General features: G+C 41.2%; 1 protein-coding gene across 2 annotated transcripts in view; it reads right to left on the bottom strand.

The window, feature by feature from the left end:
• Window positions 1-15995: 15995 nt before the first annotated feature.
• Window positions 15996-25434, bottom strand: part of BVES (blood vessel epicardial substance) — a 54103-nt gene continuing 44664 nt past the window's right edge. Inside the window, exons 7-8 of one of the 2 annotated variants that reach the window (XM_024196705.3) lie at window positions 25278-25419; window positions 15996-17054 (exon numbers count right to left, since the gene is read on the bottom strand). In XM_024196705.3, the coding sequence (XP_024052473.2) occupies window positions 16945-17054; window positions 25278-25419 (252 nt within the window). In that variant the 3' untranslated portion in view covers window positions 15996-16944. Of the gene's footprint in view, window positions 17055-20414; window positions 20516-25277; window positions 25420-25434 lie in introns of those variants that run through there. The other variant, XM_029912001.1, reaches the window with a different exon arrangement.

Below are 25434 nucleotides of genomic sequence, written 5' to 3'. Positions count from 1 at the left end.
CAGGTTTAAAAGCCTGGGAGGGAGGGGGAGACTCCGAGTGGCCGCGGCGCGGGTGCCGCTTCTCCCCCTCCCTCCCAGGGTCTCAAGTCTGGGAGGGAGGAGGAGCAGCAGCGCGCGAAACGGCCGCTCGGGATCTCCCCCTCCCTCCCAGGCAGCAGCGGAGGTGAGCTAGGGCGGCCGCGGCACATTTTTAGGGGCGGCATTCTGGCGCCGGCCATGCCGCCCCTAAAAATGTGCCGCCCCAAGCACCAGCTTGTTTGGCTGGTGCCTAGAGCCGGCCCTGCCTTCAACATTGGTTCTCCACTTGTAAGATAACTCCCTTCTCTTCATGTGCCAATATATATTTATGCCTGTATCTGTAATTTTCACTCCATGCATCTGAAGAAGTGAGGTTTTTACCCACGAAAGCTTATGCCCAAATAAATCTGTTAGTCTTTAAGGTGCCACTGGACTCCTCGTTTTTTTTTTGAAGACAGGCAAATATTGTGCACACACAAAAATCTTCCGTTCATATTTATATCAGTTTTTAAACAAGTTTGTTTCTGTGATTTGTGCCCTTTGGTGTTTGCTTTCTATAAACATTCTAGTGAGCGAGTTTTACTGGCTGGAATGTTCATAAAACAATTAATTTTAGCAAATATTGGAAAAATATTGCAGGAAAGCAATTTTTGTATTCATAAAGATTAGCATTTGCATCAGAAACCATATTCCAAGAGCTCCACCCATTCTAACGCAACAGAAACATATTTCATGACTTAGGTTTTCAGTCAAAAACTAAACACAATAGCACCAGTTTTGAACATTTGCAATGAACTGCTGGCAAACAAAATTATCCACAGAAACTATTTGGCAAAAGTTTTCCAATAGCCAATAATTCTGAGTAAGTCACAATCTGCTTGTGAGCAATTTACCAACAGAAAGAAGTGACATTTGAATACCTTATTTGTCCAGCTGTTCCTGGTACATTAGGTAGTACTAAAGAGTCTAAATTCAGATCTCCATCTGGCCCCTCTACAGAACTATCTGAGCCTTCCCTTTATTAGCGTATTTTCCCTCGCAACACTCTGAGGGAGGGTTAACATCACTAGCCACAGATGGGGAAGGGAGGAAGCGAGAGACTAAGACACTCAGCCAAGCTCACACAGAATGTCTGTGGTGGAATTGAGCCTGGGTCTCCAGAGTCCAAGGCTACTGTTCTAACCACTGGATAATTCTTCTCTCAGCTTTCCTTTAATCATTGTAACATTGCCATTAGCACAGTCACAAATAAATGCTTTACTGCAGCATTTTTTAAACTACTTGTTTAAACTACTTGTTCCATTCACACACTTATTGCAATACTGATGCTACTTTTCAAAGGCCTATCTCACCATCTCCTCAGCACAAGCAGTTTTTCCTGTACAGATTTTAGTTTCATCATCCTATCTGGGCACTGGCTCGTCTTCTGCCAACATTAAGTACGTTGATTCAGACACACAATGCCAGCTGTCCATTAGAATCTCACAGCAGAGCACTTCATGTCACAACTCGGCATGAAGTGCATACACCTTCCTCGGTATTTTTGTTCCACTTAAGGTGCAGGTTTCACACTCTCCTGCTTCCTCTGTGGAAATACGGGGCCTACTTTTCAAAGGTACTGAGTGTTCACAGTGTCAGCTGAAGCCAGCTTTGCTATTCATGCATGCCTCTCCTAAGCACTGGTGTCAGCATGATTGGTATTGTACAACTTTGTGATGTAGACAAATATCTAAGAGCGGAGAAGGTTAAAGGGATACAGTCAAAATTGATGGGTCTATAATTTAACCTACCATTAAATATATATATATATATTTAAAAAAAAAAAAAAAAAGAGTGAAGTGTCTTGTTCTTGAAAAATAACACGGCCCCAAAAAGAAAGTGCTGACAGAAATCACACTGGGTGATCTGACAATAAATGTGGTGAGCCAGGTTTAGAATTACAAGCACTGTCCCTTGTCTGCCCTCTTCTTCAGATTGATCTAAATCTCACTCAAGTGAAAGGGAAGACTTCCAGTGACTTGAATGGGCAGTTCATCAGTTCACATATGAGCAGGATAGTTTTGAAATATACAAGAATTCTGTGGTCTGAAGTGCTTGGAGATACTTGGGTGTTTTAACATCCTGTCTTTTCACGAGAAAAGATCAGAGTGGCAGAGCAAAAGAATGGCGTGATGCTCACACTTGCTCGAACTAGAACAGCTGGTAGTCCTAAAATTAGGTCAATCAACTTTGCGGGTATTATTTTCACTTACAATTTAAGCTCATACAGGAGAGAGGTGAAAGGAGAGTTCAGCAATCTGGTGCATTAGTTAACTCCATGAATATATATATTTTTCCATTCAAGATTTTACACTGTCTAGTGTTCATTTTGGGTCCACTTAGAAGCTATTTAATGCCCAATCCCAAGATGCTTGCTTCAAAGTTTATAAGGAATGCCATGCAAATAAGGAATTGCCTGCATAATTTATGTGGTCAAGGCAAAAGGAATTTTAGCACTAACTGATTGTGTGTGTCATTTTCACTGGCCTTATTTGCTGCCCAATACATATTCATATAGCTGGTTTATCTCCATGACTTAGACCTGAAGTTGTACCTAAAAAATAAACATTAAGTACTTGTTGACTTCTCACTATTTCCCATCTACACCTCTTGTGTTTTCTTTATTTTTTTAGTTCGAGCTGAAAAGTCAGATTTATATCAAAACAAGACCCCCATATTTATTATTTTGAATTTGTGATTTCTTGGGGCCTGATTTTTGAATGCTCAATACTGGCAATACTGCTACATATTGACTCCCTATTGCACCCCCCTCCATGCTCTTCTTCTTGAAGATTAAAACAAAAGAAGTTCAGGTGCCACTTCCTCCCTTGATTTCCCGCTGCAACCTAATACTGCTACCACATTTTTCTTCCCTTCTTTCTCTCTTCCATCAAAGCCACTAGCCCATCATCGACCTCATCTCTGCCGAAAATAAGTAGCTTCTATCTGGCCCCCTTCCCAACTTCATGGCTAGCTTCCCACCTCTCTACCCTTGCTACTTATTTACTACCGACATTAAACATTCCCTCTGTGGGGATTCCCTTCCAGTGAAATTCAAAATAGTGATGCAGATACCTTGTGCTGTCCCTCCAAAGAAGGCTGGATTTATTTTTCATCCTTGCTTAAACTACATCACTAGCCTGTTTCTTCAGCAAGGCTTTGAAGAAAATGGCCGACATACCTCCACCTACACCACTGCCTGCTTTGCTTTCAGTGTAGTTTTTTGAGCCTCTCATGTGCAGAATCTGCTTTTCTCAGGGTGGTTAATTACCTACATCTTGCCTCTAGTCCCAGAGCTTGTTCGCTTTTCTGATACTGCTAGATTACAGTGCAGTTTTTCAATATTATTGATTGTGCTGTCCTGCTTCAGCAACTCAAGCATATCTATCAAATCTTCAAAGAGTGGTGGTGGTGGTGGACTCCTTGTCAAGTAGCAAACAAGTTCATGTTACTCAATCTTTAGTTTACTCCGATCATTTTCAAATGCATCAGACAAAATAAGTCAATGTTTCAGCTTTTTTTTCAGCTGCTGGAGGCCTGTCCATAGCCATAGTAGTGTCCGAGAGAAAGAGAGAAGAGTCTGGGGAGCCTCTTCTCAATTCACAAGCAGCAGGACAGGATCTGTTTGGGGCTCAAAGGAGAGCTGAGGAAAAGGGCAGCTAACACACTCGGTCACACACTGTACCCCTAAGGAGGCATGGTTTAGAGGGGAATATCCAGCTTGTTCAGCTACACTGGCAGCATCCCCTCCAGAGTGTGAACCTGCAGCCCACTCTGAAAGAGCTCTCCCATTACTATAGGATTTCTGTAGGAGAGGAAACACCAGACAGCATCTCTGCTCCAGTTCCCCGCACCAACCAGAGCAAGATTTGGCCATTAGTTGGTTAAGATAGTAATGAGAGCAAGCCATTAGAGTTAGGAGGAAAATAGGAAATATTTTCTGCAAGTTTGGGTTTTGTTTTTATTTATTTATTTTTTTTTTAAGTATTTTTGAAAATTGGGATTTTTTTGGTCAAAAAGCTGGAAAGTTTCAAAAGAAATAGAAATTTTCACTAAAAAAATTGTCTGACAAAACAATTTCCACTGTTACAAATGAGAGTTTACAGTTGCTATTTGTTTGCATGCTGTCCCACTTGCAAACAAGATTCTGCTTTAGGGATGAACACTGCTTTCAATGGCTCTTCGGTGCTTCTATAAATACATTGGATACTAGGGTAAATGTGGCGTTGGATAGGAATTGAACCTCCTCAAACAGATTGCTGCAGGGCAGGAATAGCTTAATAGGGCTGTTAAGAGTTCTCACAGTGATATTTCATAGTAATAAACTTGCTGTGTTTCACGCTCTGTGATATCTACTGCTGGATAGTCTCAATGTGTCCTATTGTGCCTAGTTAGTGAAGGCTATAGGCTGGCATCTGAAAAGGAGGGTCAGGAACTGTAAAGGAGAGGAACGGTTGTGGAGGACTAGAGCTTTTAAGTTGCTTGACTTGCTAGTGGTGCACTATATTAAACTGTCCTGGTGATCTTTTAGGGTGTTAGTTTTTATGTATTTTTCAGTTATGTTGGGGTACATAGAGCACCTCCTACCCATAGGCACTTTTTTAGCATTGTACAAATATGCATGGGGGGCAATTCCCCTCTTCCCTTCTTGATCTAAACATTTTCTAGCTTTACTCAATGTGTCTCACAATGCTTTAAGTTGATTATGTGAGAACTGCCTTTTTAGGGCCCGATCCTGCACAGATTTACACATGCATAAATCTTTGTAGAATCAAGGTCTTATTTAACAATTTAATTTTTATATAGTCCAAGAAATATTAATGGCATTGTAATCTTAATATTTTCAGAAGAGGATGTATGTATGTGGATTTTATCCCCAGTAGAGGTTGCTGTTTACTTGTCTTACTGCTGCCTTCTAACTATAGACAATTCTTAGTATTTATGCAGTTATACTCCTAAAACTTACATACACCACAGGCTCATCTACTCTGTAGCTATAACCATGTCAACTTAACCAGCTTCTGACATCCCCATCTGACAGCCAAACAGCACTGATGCAACCTACTGCTCATTCTACAAACATTTAGGCATAGATTTCAAAGTGATGCTCTTCAGGATTTACATTCTAGCTTACCTCATTCATTGAGTTGGTAAGCTACATCAGACCTAGAGTGATTCCATCTTCCTCATGTCAGACACGATGCACATGCAGTGTATGCTTGCAGCAACTGAAGAATTAGCTGTCCAGTGATCTTGTTATTTGGAGAGTGCACGCAACTAATACCAACTAATCTACAAAGTAATCATTCTTCCGAGATCAGTGTGATGAGCCGACAGAAAGTTTAAAATCTAGCACCGTCCTCCTCACCCATTAAGACTAAAAGCCAAAATAAAATGTAAAAACATATCAGCTTTGCACTGTACATAATGTAAGCAGTTTATAGGCAAATTATAAGTAGCTCCACTTATGTGCAGTAGATGTGTACTAAAGAAAATCATGGAGCCACCAATCCATTTAAAACAAACAGAAATTAACATATTTAATACAATCACTGAGGTTTACACATTTTCTGTGATATAAATTTAACTAGTTTACTAACCCTCCCCTTTAAGCCACTATAGACATCAAATCTAGGACTGACAACCCCAAACATGAAATCCTGAGTCAAGCCCCCAAAATCAGGAGGTTGGCTTAAAAATCATGAGATTTTAAAAGATTAACTTTGGGGTCTTTTTATTTGCCTGCTTTATTTTGAGCTTCTGGGCTTCACATAGTCCTGCTGCTCTGTGCAAACATGAAGGTTACAAGCGCCTTGTCTTTTTAGATGGAAGTTGAGACACAGGACTCCACGAGCTGGGGCTTTAAGAAAAATACCAAGTAATTTGGGGGGGGGGGGATATCATGCGAGTTTGCAACTCTGAAAATCCAATTTTTCAAGATCAGTTCAGAGCATTTGACTGCTACATCTGATCGAATGAAGAGAGAGTTTCTTAACTATCATATAAATATAGAAGTGAGGCAAGCAGAGGTCCCGACTGGGCAAGTGGGTCTGTGCAGAGACCTCTCAGCCAGTTGCAAGACTGGAGCCTGAACCTGCAACTAGTTTCTCCCGAATTCCATATCCATTGTCATCTCTTTGAACATGAGGAAAGTGCACCATCTCCAGCCATATCTGCCACCAGCCTACGAAATACCCTCATTGGCTCATTAAAACATTCCAAATTTTGATATTTTGACAAAATATGATCAAAAATCAAAAATTGGACACCTCCCCCCCCCAAAGGGGACAAGCTTTCTTGAAAAAATAAAACACATGAAAAAAATCCGTGTTTTTTAATCAGCTCTACCCTTTGATTCTATATTTCCCCAGGATCCAATGAGATATGTACAGAAATCCTCTAGATGTCAAGTTCAGCACTGTTTGTTGCACTGTTTATCGTAACAGGTCAATCAGCTTTCAGCTAAACACATTTTAAACAACATAACTCACTCAGTGCTCATTGGTGTCAACGGGACTCCTTCCCTTGATTTCAAAAAGGATTGGAGCAGGTCCTTATGTAATCTGGAGGCAAATATATTAAATTCCACAACCAAATGTATATAATAAGCACATCTCAGAGTTAAACAAACTAAATATCCAGTTAGCAACGATGCAGAGACACAAAGCACTCAGGCTTGCCACCTATAGGAAAAATATGTCTCAAGGCTTTTTTCTCTTCCAAATTAAATAAGCGGGTCTGATAGAATGGGGAACCAACTGAACAATTCCAGAGCTAGCCCTGGTTTGTAGGGGAGATGATCATGGGTTGGAGAGAAAGCCACAGGTGTGGAGATGGGAGAAGGCAAAGGGCATGGCTCCCTAAACAGGGGACTTGCCCTCCATTTTTGAGAGCCTGCCCCTGGCAGGGAGTGTAACGGGGGAGGGAAAATCAACCCAGCCCCCACACACATTTGGCCTCTGACTGGAGCTGGGTGGTGGAAGGGCAGAACCCCTTCCCTGCTGGCATGACAGAGGGGTGGCCAGGCCAGATTTGGTTGGCATTGTGACCATATGCACCAGATGACTCACTCACTCACTCAGATTTGGCCCAGATAGCGCTTAGTCATGAAGAAGGGTGGTGGCTGGGCCACATCTGAGTGCATGGTGTTGTGACCTTGCACAATGCCACTCAAATTTGGTTCCTTCACCCCCTCCCCACCCTTTTAGTCTTCCCCCACCACGCACACATGTCTGCAGCCCTTGCAGTATGCCTGGAGAGAGCTGGATGGAAAATCATGAGCTGTGGGGAGGAGCTTTCTCAGGCTCTCAAACAGATCATTAGACTAACAAATCAGTGCCACCTACCTCTCCATGCTACTGCCACATGGGAGAGGTGTCAACACATGGTCCCCACAGCCATGGCATTTTAAGCATACTATAAATTCACCCCTTCAATGTGTTTTCACAGAGTCCTTGGGGGTGAGACAATTTTAACTCCAAGAGACCCTTCCTGTACCTGTCCCCTTCATGGAACAATCACCCCCGTGTGAGCTCAGCCCAATCCTTCCCTCCACCACCATGACTGGTTTCTAATGTGATCTCTGCAGTAAGTGAAAACAGGTGTTTTCACTCTTCTGCTGAAAGATACAGTCTTAACCCTCTCTCCACCAAACTGTGCACCCCATGTGAAATGTATTTTAAGGGAAGTACCTGGGTTTAGAGAGGCCAAGAGTTTCAGAAAAGCTAGGGGGTCGGCATTTGCATTGGGTTTGGTTTTTAAATAGCTTTACAAATATTGTGATTTAATTTTAAATGATGAAAAAAAGTTTAAAGTTGATCATCTTATTATAAAAGACCTTTTTTCTCTCCCTGCCTGTGCAACATACAATGGTTACACCACCTCAGTCAATACACTCAGATTGAAGCACCTTATCTCCTAGAAGTTACAACATGCTTTAGACTCCTGTGACATCCTAAAGCTTGTAGGGTACTTACAGTCAGTAAAATGAGTCGAGGAAAAATAAGTACCATGCTGCCCCCATAGGTACAGGGTATACAACTTCCACATCCATGCTGGAAGGTAGATTCACCAACTTTCCCAAAGATTTCTGCATGAGAAGGTAGCTTTAATATCCACTTGATTGTGCTGATTGAAAAATGCTAATGTGGTTTTGTGGGTAATTTGGGGAAAATATCTTTTCCTCCCATAGTCTCTGTGACAGTCTTCCCCATATTCATCATAAGGGCATGATTATGATATGATTGTGATATAATTATGATGCATCTTGTATAAAATGTGTTATGTAAGGTGTCAATGGAAAAGTTATGATTTGCTTAATATGATTATCCTATTTATAGGCATGTATCATTTTTGTATCTAAAGTTATGAATATTGACTATGTATCTGTATTTCAAATGTGCTTACACTGGGTAACACTCACAACTAGCCTTTCAGGTACAACAAAGAAGAAGCCAGATAGTGCTAATGACCCATCAGCGGAAACAAAGGGCCATGGAAAAGCCTTGTCCTCACCTGGGGACACTTCAGACAGCCTATGGATAATGGCTGCTATGACTCAGCAAGGCATACAAGGACATGTGACCAGACCACATGATACCGAACTCCATTTTGGGACTTGTATCAACTTGGCTTGGAACAAAGAGGTTCCTGCCATATGGAAGAAACTATAAAAGGGGGAAGTGACATCACCAAGAGGCCTCGCTCCCTCTACAGCTCAACACCTGAGGAACAAAGACTGACTTGGGGGAAGTGCTGGTCTCAGGCTGGAAGAGAGAATTCCTGCCTGTGTATAGAACATCTACAAACTGCTTGTATTAGCTAACATGGTAAGACACCGTTTGATTCAAATCCTATCTAGTATATTAGGCTTTGAGTGTGTTTTTGTTTATTTGTTAGGTAATCTACTTTGATTTGTTTGCTATCCCTTATAATTACTTAAAATCTATCTTTTTGTAGTTTCTGGTTTTCTCTTAACCAATGTGTTTTTGAATGAAGTGTTAGGGAATCTTAGTTCTGTTAACAAAGGCCGGTGTATATCTTCCCCACATCAAGGGGGAAGTGGACTAATTAATGAGCTTGCACCATACAGATCCCTGTCCAGTGCAAGATGGTATAATTCTGGGTTAATACTCCAGTAAGGCAAGGCTGAGGAGCTGGGGGTATTTTGGCTGAAGCCTCTCTATTGTTGGTTCATGCAGTGGCTAGCAGAGCATTCATGAATACAGCTGGGAGTGGCCCCTGCCTGTGGATGTTGGTGTGAGTGCAAACTTGGAGGGCTTTGCAGAAAGTCACAGTGCGAGAGGGAACCCAGATTGGTAAAACAGAGGGCTCAGCTGTACTCCAGTTCCAGGTGGCACCCTGGGGGGACCCATCAGTCTCATCCCCCACAACATGTTGGATAGAAAACAATAACAAACAGCACTTTTGGGGAACATTTTGTTTGCAAACAGCACTTTTGGGGAACATTTTGGTGGGGTTGGTAAAAATGTTTTTCCCAAAAACTGAACATGTCCCACCCCCCAAAAAAATTGTACCCCAAACCTGAAGTTTTTTTTATTTTTAAACCAAAATATTAGAATATTTACAGAAAAAAAATGTGTTCTGGTTTTGCCATTGGAACCCTCTCTCCCCCCTCCATGCCCCCAGAAAATTGATCATAGTTAAAGTTTTTCATAACATTTTTAATTTTGGTCAAAAAGCCAATTTTTGTCACAAAAAATAGTAGTTTTGACGAAAACACTTTGACCAGCCCCACCAGGGGAGGCTCCGTAGCTGGAGGAGGCTGCCTGAGAAAGGAACTGAGTCAGTACATCTCCTGGTCCTACCTACTCATGGGCTAACCTGCTTTGGGGCATGCTTCAGCCAGCTACCAGGGCTCTGAAGTGGGGTTTGCAAATAGCTTGTATCATCAAATGTGCTGAGCAGGTTAATAAGGATCCCTGTCTTCATTGTCACTGCCCAGCTACTGGTTCACTCACTACACTGGGGCTAAAATTGGGAGGACATGCCCAGAACCATTGACTTGTGCTCATTCACTCTCCTCCTAGCTCTGCATAGGAGCCCATCCTAATGCAGGGGTTCGTGTGCACCTGGGAGAGGCAGAGCCTGATTGGAGGAAAGAAGGGGTCTGGGTTTGATAAACTGGGGAGAGGAACACAAACAGGTGTAGGAAAGGGTAATGCTGTTGTGCAGACTGGCTGACCTAATGAGGGTAAAGAGTGAGACATGATGGTTGAGGGGAAAGGAGATACGAAAGAAACTGGAACCAAGGGAGATAGGGGTTGTGGGAGAAGAGAAACAGTAAAGGTAAAAATAGGGCTAGGATAGTTATGCAGATAATACACTGGGCTGAGCATAAAGAAACCTGGGTGAAATCCTGAATCCCCTCATGAAGCCAATGGACAAGCTCCCAGTGACTTGAGCAGTGTCAGGATGTCACCTCAGACCTCGATTCCTGACTCAGTTAGTACATAGACATTATTATTATAATAATATATTTTATTATTATTTATTATTAAGCGGGGCGGCAGGCTGAACTGGAGAAAGTTCTGTCATTTGTGAAAGTTGTCACCTGAAAACTGACATAGAATTTGGCAGCTGTATTCTGTGGGGACAAGGTCTGCCTGCCCATGCCCTTCCCTTCTCACTTGTTTTAAAAATACCCAAGAGTAAAATCTTGTTAACATAATTAACAGAGTGAGAGATTTTCCTCTGTGCGATGATGAGGTCCCAGCCCTGCACTGCTGCAGTTGGTGGATAGCTGTGACACTAAGAAGGTTCAAGGCTTCAGTGGGTAATCAGTACCTGATTTGGACAATCAGGGTCCAGTTAATACCAGATCTGGTCAAAAAATGTGGGGATTGTTTCAGTTTAGCAAAACCAAAAGCAGTATTGATTCTGACACCAGTCCCATTTTATCTGAGCCCTATGTTTGGGGAAGCGAGAAAGCTGGAGAACTGTCCAAGTTTTGTTCCCTCTGTAGTTGACATCCTCATCTTAAAAATTCTTCTGATTGAAAGTGTTTTACCTACCATTGTGACAAGTTCCAGAATTTTATTTTTAATTTGTTTGCTTTGTGCCTTTGCAAGCGGATTGTCTATAGTCAATTCTGTTTGTGTCCTTGTGTAATAAATCATTTCCCCTAGTGTTTACATAAGCCTTTTACACAACAACTAGGAAGAAGGAATTAAAAAAACAAAACAAGAAAAGTGTATTGCAAAACTGCAGGGGAGGAAGGCCTGTTTTAAAAAATAAAGAGGGAAAAATACTTTAAAATTCAATTAGCCTTGAAGATTTGTTTATCCTGTCATACTACCTGTGGCAGACAATTTACTATTGCATTATGAGATTCCTTAGTTTTCTGAAATAAAACACAGCACAAAGTATTAGGAATGAAGGAAGGTGACACAATAGTTTGTAAGTGGACACATTTCAAGAGGCTTCACTTCATCACTCCTTTTACTATAAAGGATGATGGGGAATTCTTCTCCCAAAAGCACTTTGCACAGGAAATCAGGATGTGGCCTTAATAGATATTAATCTCTAAGGAGGAAGTTAAGGAGCAGCCTGAGAAACTCAAGTGCTGTAAATTACAGTAACCGGATGGTATTATTCTGAGAGATCTGATAGCAAAGCTATCTGGGGATATGCAATACAGGTAAAATTTGCCCAAGTGCAGAGGGCCCACTTAAGGTCCTACTTATCACTTAAGCCTTTAATATGGGGCTTAAGATGTGGGAAGGGTCTTGTGCTGGCCTGTACTGGGATGAATTTCAACCTTAAGTCTTAAAATCAGCTGTCCTGAAAATCGAAGTTGCTACTGTTATTTGGCTTCAAAAAAGAGCCCAGGACAATCTTGATTTGCAGACGGGCAAGCTTCACCTCAATTCTAGGCAAACTGACTGAATGTCTCAGGATAGAATAGTCAGTGTGTGCTGATCAAATCTTCCCATGGGCCTTCTGTAAAAGAAAGTGACCACTGTATAAGCTCTTAGAGCTAAATCCACAATGAGATGTCAGTGTTTAAGTCCAAAATTTAGGTCTTCTATACCCCCATTCAGCTGCTGGCTAGCCCTGCAGCCACCTAAATTCCCTAGGTGCCCAAGTTTCCACTGGTAAATCTCCCAGGCACCTACATTGCTGCTGCTGGACATGTGCACAGCAGCCTCAGTCCTGGCTCCCAGGTGCATAGCTCATGCCTGAGCCCAGCTCAACCCTCAACATAGGATCAGGCCCTGGTTGTTTCACCTGCAAGACCTGACTCAGTAAGCATGCTCCAGATCAGGCTTTGTACAGAACATAACTGCTGTTACCTCCTGACTAACCCAGCGGTTAGCGCATTCACCCAGGCAGACCTGGGTTGCGATCTTCCCCCTCTGCTTTATGTGGTGAAGAGATCTGAAGGTGAGTCTCCCACCTCACCCAGGAGTGCAATCACCACTGGGCTATAGAGTCACATGTGCTCGTGCTTGCCCCCTCTCTCTCTGTGGCCCAATGAATATTTAATTAGTTATACACAGTGGAACAGCTTAACAGGAGAGAGTAAGAGACCCACCCCATAGCACAGGGTTAGGGCATTCAACTCTGATATCCCCTATCCTGGGTAAGTGCTCTCACCCCTGGACTAACAGTTATCCAGGGAAAGGAGTGAGTGGCATGCAGTGACACCACCCCAATTTTTTTTAATGTTTTTTGAGAAAGAGTTTAAACACCTAACTCCAGGAAAGGGCTTGTGGCTGTGAATCCCAAGCAGAGGGAGGTGCCTCTCTCCAGCCCAGACATAGGTACCTAAGTCCCTCCTTAGCATTTCCTAATGGCTACCTTAGGTAGCTCCCTGCTCACTTTTGGAGATCCCATTCTTAGCTGCCAAACGCCGTCCAGGCATTGTCTAGGGAACCTGGGTGCCTAACTCACAGGTGTGGACCTAGACGCACGCATTGCAACACCTAACATCTCCGTTCCTTCTGCGGATCTAGCTCTTAGAGTTCTTTAGCCAATCGGTGTGTGTGCATTCACACCCTTGTATTAAAGGAACATAATTTACTTTGATTTTCCAAAAGGTTTTGTATCTGTGATCAAAGATAAAATCTCGTGCTTTAAAATATGGTTACTGTGAAGGCCCCCAATTTCCCTTATATAAGTTTTAGAATTGTGTTTACTAAGCATATAGTGATTATAATCATACCAATTGAAAAGCCATTGGTTTAAAGTAATGACAAAACAGCTAACAGCCAATAGAATTGTGCCATTTTTTCCAAACCGTTGTATAATTGTATACTTTTGTTGCTGGTGAGAAGTGTGTAGACTTTACCTTGTTAATGCTGAATACTCAGATAACGTTTTGTTTTAGCATTGCCTCTCTGAAATCTCTAAGTGACTCTCATGTTATCATGCTTTCAGGAAGTTTAAATGTCAGGACTAATTAATGAAGACAGTTTGTCTTCCCTTATTCATCCCCTAAGTACTAAGAACTCATTCCTTTCTAATCAGAAACAGCTGTGACTAGCTTTGCACGAGTGAGGAAAGACATTTTACTCAGTCCAACCAACATTTCCTATGACTACCAATAATTGGAATAACTGTTACTGTTCTTTCTAGTAATAACATAAAAGCATGTCACCAAAATTTCATTCTCTGAGATTCCAGGAAAATGATTTATGAATGTGTAGTGTGAAGATCTCTCCAGAACATTGCTTGTGAAATTGCCATCTCTCATGCCTGGAGAGAGAGAGACTTCCTGAGGCCTCAGTTCTACAACAGGCTCTCTGCGGAAGCAAGGATGTGCCTGCAGAGTACTTATTGAAGGATCCATTTTTTACTTTATCAGGATTTTACTACTGAATTTCCTCTTTAATTTGGTAACTGCTAAGCTGCCAGTGTCATAGTACTCTGCTTAAAGTGACCGACTTTTCTCTGGAGACATTAGCATTTTGTTATCGTTCCTTCACACTGGGTACGTCTACACTACCCGCCAGATCGGGTGATCGATCTATCGGGGATCAATTTATCGCGTCTAGTGTAGACGTGGATAAACCTATCCCCGATTGCTCTGCCGTCGACTCCAGAATTCCACCACAGCGAGAGGCGGAAGCGGAGTCGACGGGGGAGCGGCGGCCGTCAATCCCGTGCCGCGAGGACGCGAAGTAAGCGATTGTAAGTCGATCTAAGATACGTCAACTTCAGCTACGCTATTCTCGTAGCTGAAGTTGCGTGTCTTAGATCGATTCCCCCCTCTAGTGTAGACCAGGCCACTGTGTAGCTTATGATAATCATGTGTTATGGAAAAACAGACTACAGTTTTCACACTATATTTCACCATGATCTTACTTAGTTTTTAGTATTTAAATACAATGGATTTGTTTATATGAATACCAATTTTAATAAAAATAGCCTTATCTGAACTACATTTATTTTGCTCTTCCCTTTTAGCCCTGCCCCTCAAAGCTCATGTGGTCTGGGGATTCTTCCTCTGGCCGAGGAGAGCTGGAGGCATTTTTATCCAGAGGAGTCACTTAAACATGAAAGACACGACTTCCCACTGAGGAGGCTGAGCCTGCTGCTGGCAAATGTTCCCAGCCCACAAGCAAGCTAAGCATCTGAACCCCAATCCCTAACTCCCTCATCAGTTGGCTGCATGGCTACTTGACAACCAAACCGACTGAAAGAAATCTCAAAAACAAAGATAAAAAAGGGTGGATGAAATATTTGTGTTTATTGAGACTGGCTGTATTTTAAGCTAAGAACTTCGAAGTTCTGGATACCGTCATATTCCTGGGATCATCCATATTCATTTTCAGTGCACCATCCCTGCTGTAATTAAAGAGTCTCTAGCAGCATTTCCATTCAAACTCTTCTCTGAAAACTTCCTATAAAAGTTCATGCTAGACAAACTTTTTTCTGAGTAAATTTCTACACACCAAAATAACCCAATCCCCCACCCAATCCTCCCCACTTAGTATTGGTGCAAAAATGTAGGAGTTACAAATTTCAAATGCTCATTTAACTCACACACTTTTATTGTTTAGAAAATAAATGTTGCAGACTTGTCCCTAACATATATCAAGTCCTCTGGCTATCTACAGTATTTTCTTTTAAAAAGGTAATGCTGTCCAGTTATTGACATTTGACAATCAGCCACCATAAATGTGGCATAACCTTTTTCATGTCTTTAAGTTTGTCTTAAATGCTGATAATGCTAGTACCACACAACACTCATTGATCTTATACCTAGCAACGGTAGATTTTTATCAGATCTGTATCTTTATAACTGGTTTAAGTACTTTATACAAGAGATGGCAATGGCTCCAAAAGGAGCTCTTATTGTCTACAAGGTAAATAAAGGTTTTTACAAAACTCAAACAGTGAAGTTATATGATAAATTACCTCTGCTCCAAAAGGGGCCAGCGTGCTCTACTGCATACATGATGTGAGATGTAAAATGTATTTAACATATATTTACATAAACTGGTAACTATGGCTCACCTCAATGAGAATTTTTAATATGCAAAAAACAAAAACCACAAGACACACTGAAGTAACATTAAAAATTGAATTTAAAACCACAAAAACAGTGTTGTGCTTTGGCATTGCAAGAGCTTCAGAACAGTGTAAAAACAGATTTGTTTTATACCATAGGCACAGGCTGATTCAAGGACACTCTTAGGCTTAACTTCACTGCCAATACTAGGACGATGATCACAGTAAAAAATCAGTAAAAAAGCCAGACTCCGACTGTTATCCACAATCTCATTATTTGTCATATTCTAGTCTCCGCATTCTGTCATCTTAAATTGTTACATAGACTGTTGTATCTGCCATTATGCTCTTTGACAATGAATACAACTTATTGTGTGACAAATACGTTGATTTTATTTATTCATGTGCTCACACTATAGGTGGAGCTGGTAGTGCCACCTATTATTAAGGCTGCCCAACACTTCCCATTATGAGACCCTTTTTTCAGCTACTTATAATTTTGCCAAACTATAACTCTTTGGGCTGAAATTTCCCATAATAGGTGTCTCTCTCAGGAGAACTACTTTGGAAAACTTTAGCCAAAATGGTGCAGCTATTTCCAAGAACAAAACTAGGGAAAAATACATTATTTTGGCCATGTTTAAAAATTCTAGTGACTTTTTTTTAAGATGCTTTAGAACCCCCATGCATTAGAGCAGAGACTTGAAATTTGGCAGAAGGATGGCCTTTGTGTCAAATCTATACATTTTGCCAAATTCTTGTGGAAAACAATGTGATCATGTAATTAAAAATTGCATTATAATGCATACACATAAGGGGGCCAAATATAGGTTGCACGGGAAACTTAATACTGGCCTTTCTTAACTTTGGAGTGCTTGACTTTGCAACTTGAATGTTCTTTTAAAATTGTTTTCTCTGTGTAAAATAGAAACATACATTCACGCACACACAAAAACTATGTGTATTAACTTCATTTTGAAATTGCAATATTAATAACTATGGTGTTAGGTACAAATGATACTGGGTCAAATTTTCAAACATTCCCATTCACTTTCACTGGGACTTAAGCTCCTAAGTGGCTTAGAAAAATGGGACTTGGCTGATTTTGCAAATGGTACTCAATAATCAAATAAAATTTCAGACTAGTCTGTTGCTTAAAACTGAATTTAACTCGGCAGAGGGCCAAAGAAAAAATACACCCATTCAAAAATCCTGCCTTTTAAAAAATTTTTAAGGAGAATAAATAAAACTTGGCATCTTTATCTAGAAGCCACTAACACAGGTATATTGTAGTATAATTCTCTGAAAGTAAAGGGTGCTGATAGTTTTCAGAATTGCTTCAGAATAAGCTTCTTGCTTTTGCCATGTCAACAGCGTCCCTGGATGTTCGAGACCGTCTACTCAAGGCAGTCAGTGAACTTCAGGCTGAACAACAGAGGGTAGTTCAAAGACATCATCTTCACCACTTTCTTCTATTGGTTTCATTTTTGCCGAAGTTCTCATATAGGGAGATGTATGGCCTGCCATAATTTCAAAGAGAAGAAAAAAGTTAAACTGAAGAATGCACCCCCGTCATACAGACACGTTTGTGATAAGGACGCAGCAAATCTGATGATTCTCCCAACTGTTAAGAATTTATATTTTCCCGGTTAAAGTCAATTAATCTGACATCTGTACTATAGCATCAGAAAATCATGGATGCCAGGTAAAGGGGATATGAATCATTATAATATTTTAGGGCCAAATGCTACTGTCCATACTCAGGAAAAACTCCTTTTGTGTCAATGGGAGTTTTCTGCACTTCTTACTCGGGGAATTGTGTTCCCGATAGGTATTTTTCTTATTGCAGTATTCATCCAAGAATTGGCCCGAAGAAATCGAAGGATGACTTAAGCACAGAAGGTATCTTTGAGTACTCGCCTCAGGGCACAAAGTCATGACAAAATTCTTAAGTTTACTCGGGCAGATCTCAGCCAGAGTAACTGATCATAGCTCCAGTGCCTCATAAGCAACAACATGGGATAAAACATATGGAGGGGTGAGATGTAACTCCCACTGCATAAACAACTGTAATGAAAAACACGTATGTTATGTTATTAACAAATGTAGGGCTAAATAATATGCACCATGAAGCCAATGACTGAAATTGGTTCACTGCTCTAGCAGTAGGTGGCAGCCTTCAGGCAAAGCAGCAATGAATAAAACCCTCTAAAGCAGTGCACACAGAAGCACACACTCAGTTGGAAGTTAATGGGCATTTTGCCTGAGAATGGCCTTCGAGATTTGAGTCTATATGAGTACATATTGTTGAGGGGATTTAGTTTCATAACTCTCCTTAACACGCATCTAGGGTGACCAGATGTCCCGATTTTATAGGGACAGTCCTGATTTTTGGGTCTCTTCCTTATATAGGCTCCTATTACCTCCCCCACCCCCGTCCCAATTTTTCATACTTGCTGTCTGGTCACCCAACCGTGTTTGACAGGTAAATCTCTGCCCTCCAATCTGAAAATTGTATTTAACTCCCTGTCTTCTCTCAGTTCCCTAAGAGTTCAGCAGTCCTGCATTCCTAACTGGTGCAGGCTTTGGACTGTCAGAGTTTATAAACAGCCTGCATATGATGACTGAAAACAGTATGAAAATCTTTCAAATGTTAAAATATTATCCTAGAAGAAAAACAGTAAAAGACAAACAGTCATGCCAGCCAGATTCTATCTCTATATATGCAGATAAGAAAAACATTTCCCTTCAAGAATCTTTGCAGTCATAACATACAGTTAGTAAACTGACATTCTTATTGCACAAACTACTTAAACTTCAATCCATCATCTATGCAATAATTAATGTTTTATTTTTATTACCATGGCACCTAGGAGCCCTAGTCATGGACCAGGACCCCATGGTGCTTTGTGCTGTACAAAGACGGAAGAGAAAGATGGTCTCTGTCCCGAGGAGCTTACAATTCAAGTATATGCTTTGCATTACTGTGTTCAGATTTAAAAATTACACTCATGCAAACACTGGAGGGTATTAATTAATGCTTTTAGAACACCACAGGTAGTAAATGTATTATGCAATACTTTATTTCCCCCCCCCCCCCGTATTTACAAACTACTTTCTCAGCTGGCTTTATACAGAGATTAGTCTGTATATTATTAAATACAGGGACTACAAAGGCCTTGTTTTCAGATACTTATTTTTGTTAGTAAAAATTGCAAGTGCAGGTTAGGCCACGTAGGATACATCTATACTGCAACGAAAACTCCACAGCCGTGAGTCTTCAAGCCCAGGTCCACTGACATGGACTTGCACGATGGGGCTAAAAACAGCAGTATAGAGAGTACTGCTCAGGCTGCAGCGCAGGCTTTGAGACCCTTACTGGGCTTCAGAGCCCGGCTCCAGCCCAAGTGGGAACATCTACACTGCTATGTTGAGCCCTGTAGCCTGACCCTGATCAGTTGACCTGGGCTCTGAGACGCGCTGCCATGGGTGGTGGTGGTTATTTTTTCGTTTGTTTGTTTGTTTTGCAGTGTAGACATACCCTGAGATGTTTAAATCTGAGATTTGTGGGTGAAGTTATGGATTTAGATATCTGAGTGACCTACATAGCGGGCACAAATTACACCCATAAAAACTGAGGCCTGAAAATTTAGGCCTAAAGTTTCAATTTCATTTTTAGATGTCACTAGTAGTTGTTGTTAATTTTGAGGGTGATATGAGCAAAGATGATTTTCCTTTGTTCAGAAGAGCCCATGTCTCTCCATAGTAGTCAGAAGCACGGTGGCACAAGCCTGCTGAACAGAGTTAGCAGTCTGCTCTCATACTGTAAATTTCTTCTGCACACAGAAGGCGACTTTCGAAAGTGCCAGGGGGTGCTTGACCCCTGGCTCTGTCCCAGGCCCCGCCCCCAGCCCACCCTTCCCCCAAGGCCCCGCCCCGCCTCTTTTCACCCTGCCTCTTCCCACCTAGTTCTGCCCCCTCCCCCGAGTGCACCACATCCTCGCTCCTACTCCCACTCCCCCTCAGCCTCCTGCATGCCGCAAAACAGCTGATTGTGGTGGGCGGGAGGTGCAGAGAGAGAGAGGAGGAGGCGCTGATTGGCAGGGCGTGCCTGCGGGCAGGAGGCGCTGGGGGAAGGGGGAGGAACTGATAGGGGGGCTGCCAGTGAGTGCTAAGCACCCACCATTTTTCCCCCATGGGTGCTCCAGCCCCGAAGCACCCAGGGAGTTGGCGCCTATGTTCTGCACCACTGTCATGCCCTTGCTTCCTCCAAATGCTGAAGAGTCATCTAGGCATGCCTCTATCCTTTGTTAGGAGGACATACAAAAGCCTGAATGAGCCTCAAACCTGAGCCTCCAATACAGTAGTCTATTGCACTGTCTCCAGTTCCTAAGTTCAAATGCTTATAAAAAAGGTATTTCCTGTGAAACCCAATCCTGCTGTTAACCACAAGCTGGGTATAACATTGAACATACTGAGTAATACCAATGAAAGCATTACTGAAAAGAAATCCTCATACTACCTTCCTCCTTAGCTTAGACCTTAGAGACATTAGAGGGTTGCAAATACAGAATTTGTAGAGACCAGCAACACTCCTGAATAAGCTAAACCAGATACTTATTTTTTTTTTAAAGAGACTCCATCACCCTGCATATTAATTACTGTTAACCATTAGGCTTATTTTATAGCAATAACACTAAAACACCATCAAAGATAAAATTAGCTGAAATTATTTGTCTGCTCCAACTCACTTTTTGCACTTACTTATGTTTTTTAAAATGTTACTTCACAGTTTCATTTACTAATAACTTGTGCACAGATGCATTGTGTATTTCAAGTATAAGTACCAACCTGGCATAAGCAAACTTCATTTTAATACCTGTTTGAGGATGTTGGGTTAATATGTGATGTTATCAACAGAAAACATCATGCTGCAAACGACCCACTCCATAAGTATTATAGAACTCTTGTTGGTTATTTCCTTAATATAAAAGCAGACAGTTAGTTTTTTGTTTTTAGTTATTTAAACTTAAATCACAGTTTATTAGTACATGAGTAGATTGGTTCTATTAGCAAGAATGTTTCCCCTCTTCCTGTTATACAACTTTGCTAAAGTCTTTATGTGGATTTCTTTTTAGAAATGTATTAGAGAATTTATATTTTTGGAGCACAGCAGCAAAGTCATAACTTACAAAAAAAATTCCTTCAACGCATTCAAAAGATGAAGTTCTAGTTTTTACAAGTGTATTCCAGTAAGTACATGAAACTTTGGAGAGTAGGATTTTTCTACATTGTAGTAGCCAAAAATAATCAGATCTTTGTACTGGGAAGCTTTTGTCTACACAAGAACTGGTCACATAAGATATTATAATTTATGCAGAGCCTTATCCAGATAAGCGCCCTTTTATTGTTTTCTCCTGTGGCAGAAGACACTTGCTTTTCACTTGTTGCCCTTCTCTAAATAATCTGTTGGGGGTTTTGCTGCTGTTGTTTGTTTTTACTAAAAAAAAGTACATTGGTTTATGCTCTAGGCTGCAGCTGGAAGGGGAACTCAATATTGGTACATTTATGCCACAATTGGAGGCATACTGGCATACGTCATTGGACTAGTCTGAAAAGCAATTATTGAATATGCTGCACCTACTGGTGCGACAGGGCTATCTGAAACATAAACGTGGAAAGCTAAATGTCCACCTTTTTGTTCAGATTGCTTTTGGGACCTGAGGGAAAGAGAGCCATGGCTAAATCTTCTATCTCAATACCTACATTCAGGCAATGCTAACTTGTGACAGTGGAAGTGTGTCATATAGACAGTGTTATATAGGGGTAACAGACTGCCCAGCTGTCTAGGCAAAGAATTTAATTCATATCACTGCATATCAATGAGACAGCTAATCCCCTTCTATCAGTTTTGGAAGCTCAGACACTTTAACTAACACAAAGAAATCTTGTTGAGAGAAACAAAGAGATGGAATAGCAGGAATACAATAGAGAAGAGGACTTTACCAAGTATTATTAAGCTCAGGTTTATCATAAATGGGGATTAATATTATTTCTGAAAATTGCAAGCCTTTAGATTAGTTTCTCCCAATGTTGAAATACTGGAGTAAACACTCTGAAGCTGTTAGCTGGAAGTGAAGTTCTCTTCCAAACTGCCCATGACTGTCTCCCAATTGCACAAATATAATCAAGCTGTTTCCTACATAGGAAAGAGGGGAAGTTGTATGTGGGAGAGCTCAGATATTAATGTCCCCCAAAACCAGGACTTTCTGGAAAAAATATCATAGGAAAATTAAGAAAATCAAACCTGACCTGCCGCTAACCCTCCCAAAATGACATCCTGTCAGTCACCCTCTAACAATCAGGGTGAAACACTCCTAGGGCTTGTGCTCCTATAACTGTGATGACAATATAGATATAAAAGCAGCAAAGAGTCCTGTGGCACCTTATAGACTAACAGACGTATTGGAGCATGAGCTTTCGTGGGTGAATACCCACTTCTTCAGATGCATCCGACGAAGTGGGTATTCACCCACAAAAGCTCATGCTCCAATACGTCTGTTAGTCTATAAGGTGCCACAGGACTCTTTGCTGCTTTTACAGATCCAGACTAACACGGCTACCCCTTTGATACTTGAATATAGATATAAATCATTGGCAAAAATTAGAAAGAAAAGGACTCTCCAAATCTGGAGGCTTGAATAAGAATTGTAAGGGAGACAGTGGAGAATGGATAATTAAGGTGGTGCCTTAGGGTTAAATAAAAATTAAGTCATCTGGTTTTTTTTACATATTAGAAAGAGATACATTTAGTATTGGTGGACCACTGACAAGTTTATATATATATATATATATATATAAGAGATCCTAACAGGTAAACAGTGAGATCATGAGAGCCACAATAGTTAGTTTAACGGGGCCATGCAGAATTAAGAGCCTGTGCCAGCTGGGTTTGGCACATGTACTTTTTTTTTTTCAAAATCTGATTTCAGGTTAAAATTATTACTAAAGTTTATTTAAATTAAGTGGGAGACAAAAGGAAAGTATTGAAATGAACACATATAACCCAAGTACACTTGATAAACTATTTTGGGTGAATGTAAATATTGGAGTATGAGAGGAGCCTATTTTACTAAGCAAAATTTGTTAGATTCTATATGTTGAAAACAAGTAATATAGTATGATCATGGAACCTGATGATTATAAGAAATTGTTTTTTAATAAAAAAAATCTGGATCTAAAATGTGTATTTGGAAAAAAGCAAAGAAATTCCTGATTTGTGTAAGACTTTGTGTCTTTAAAACAGCTCCAATAAACTTCCTATAGTTCTACATGTAACACAAAGAGAAAAAAGCCAAACTAAATTGAGTTATTTAAAAGATTTCTATAAGGTATAAGATCCTGATGCAAAAACACAGAGCCTGATCCTGGCTTTCCCCATTCCACCTACTTTGTGCTGCTCTAGGGGTTCGGAGCAGTTGGAAAGACAGTTTCCCATGTGACACAGTGCAGGCATTGTTAGCTCTGTGTCACAGCCCCCTCTATCGGCAATAAAGGGTATGGCAGGAGGAAAGAGCATGACCAGAGTGCTGCTGTGCTCTGGCAATTCCTGGAGAGCAGAATTATCAGTAGTATTTAAGTGCCTTAGGATATGTCTACACTACAAAAAAAACCAAAACCCATCGGCAGCGAGACTCAGACCCTGGGTCAACTGACTCAGGCTCGCACTGTGAAGCAGTGTAAATGTTAATGCTCAAGCTGGAGCCCGGGATCCAAGACCCTCCCTTCCTGCTGGGCTTCAGAACACGGGCTCCAGCCTTAGCCTGAATGTCTGTGTGACGTTGTGCAGTCTATATGGTTTTATAAAAACATGATAATAAGTGAATATAATGTAACTGGGATATGCTTCATGCAAAGGGTCTCTTGTAAGGTATCATTACAAAGCTTATAATCTACTGAGTATGATCATCCGATTTGTATAAATGTACCACTCTTGTATCTAAAACTAGAAATATAAAATATAACTCTGAGGGCCTATTGTAATTATGTAAAGTGTGGGCCATTCATGATGGTTTGGAATCTTGATGACTCACATTAACAAGGACCATTATCCGCAGATGGCTGTGTTTACCTGTGAGTCTTCCTGTATATGTGTATGCTGGCAAGTGGGCAATGAAGTCTTGCAGTGACATGTGATCATGTCACCTGAACTGGAATCCATCTTTAACCTGGTGCTTTTCCAGTGAGGAGGGGTGGAAACCCTGAGGGACAAAGGGTTCCCGCCTTATGCAAAAGATATATAAAGGGGTGGAACAGAACAAAGGAGAGAGAGGAGCCATCATGAAGAATCCCCTAGCTACCACCTGAGCTGGAACAAGAGCTGTACCAGGGAAAAGAATTGTGCCCAGGCCTGGAAGGTGTCCAGTCTGAGAAAAACTTACTGAAGCATCTCGGAGGGTGAGATAATCTGTATTTAGTTTGATTAGACATAGATTTGCACATTTTATTTTGTTTTGCTTGGTGACTTACTTTGTTCTGCCTGTTACCACTTGGAACCACTTAAATCCTATTTTCTGTATTTAATAAAATCACTTTTTATTTAGTAATTTACTCAGAGTATGTATTAATTCCTGGGGGAGCAAACAACTGTGCATATCTCTATCAGTGTTATAGAGGGCAAACAATTTATGAGTTTGCCCTGCATAAGCTTTATGCAGGGTAAAACGGATTTATTTGGGTTTAGACCCCATTGGGAGTTGAGCATCTGAGTGCTAGAGACAAGCACACTTCTGTGAGCTGTTTTCAGGTAAACTTGCAGCTTTGGGGCAAGTGATTGAGACCCTAGGTCTGTGTTGGAGCAGATGGGAGTGTCTGGCTCAGCAAGACAGGGTGCTGGAGTCCTGAGCTGGCAGGAAAAACAGGAACAGGGGTAGTCTTGGTACATTGGGTGGCAGCTCCCAAGGGGGTTTCTGTGATCCAACCCGTCACAGTCTGCATTGCTATTTTTCACCCCACAGCACGAGCCCAAGTCAGTAGACCTGGGTTCCGAGGCTCACTGCCTTGGGTCTCTCTTTTTTTTTTTTTTTCCTGTGTAGACGAACCCTAGGAGACCTAGTCATGGACCAGGGCCCCTTTATGTTAAGCACTGGACCAACGGAGAACAAAAAGATGGTCCCTGACAATGACTCTTCATAGGCATTAACAGCCAGCACAATGTAGGACAGCCCTGAGGCTGCTCTAAATTGTACTATGAGCCAAACCAGCCCCAGCATCAAAGAGCTTGTAAAGGTAACATAAAACTACCATTGCTCACCCTGCACCAAGCTCTGTCCAGTGCAGCTTAGATGCAGCTAGAGGCTGTAGCCCGTCTGTACACGATTCGTGTATTTATACTGAATATAATTACTGAAACTTTCAGTGTTGTTTACACATGTGATGTGCCTCTCTTTCTCAAATATTATATCTGTTTGATATTATAGATCTAAGACATTATAATATAGGTCATTATTTCTAGTATTAGTAACACTCCCTAATTTTTAAATGAAGTAGATTTGGCTGCCATCCAAAGCCACTATACAATGTCTCAACTTCTCTACAGCTTAGTACAAAAGCTCCATTTATTTACAGCAACACACAAATGGCCCAAATCTTGCTCCCACTGAAGTCAATAGAAGTTCTGCAATTGTCCTTAATGGACCACAAGGCTGGGCCCAAGATTTGCTTCACTTTTTTTGAGGACTCACGAAGAGAGGAAGCGGTGGAAGACCCACGAAGAAACTGCTGCAAGCCATCTTCACTGTCACTGGAACTAGCCATGCTGTTTCTCATCTGCATCACAGAGAGCTGTGAGCAAAGGCTCGGCTGCTGCTCCATTTTTTTGGAAGTCTGAAATAAAAGGTT

The sequence above is a fragment of the Terrapene carolina genome, unplaced genomic scaffold (assembly GCF_002925995.2).
Source record: "Terrapene carolina triunguis isolate 2854851 unplaced genomic scaffold, T_m_triunguis-2.0 Scaffold42, whole genome shotgun sequence".
NCBI classification, from domain to species: Eukaryota; Metazoa; Chordata; order Testudines; family Emydidae; genus Terrapene; species Terrapene triunguis.
Note: the sequence above shows the minus strand (reverse complement) of the source record. Positions and strands in the feature narration are given on the sequence as shown.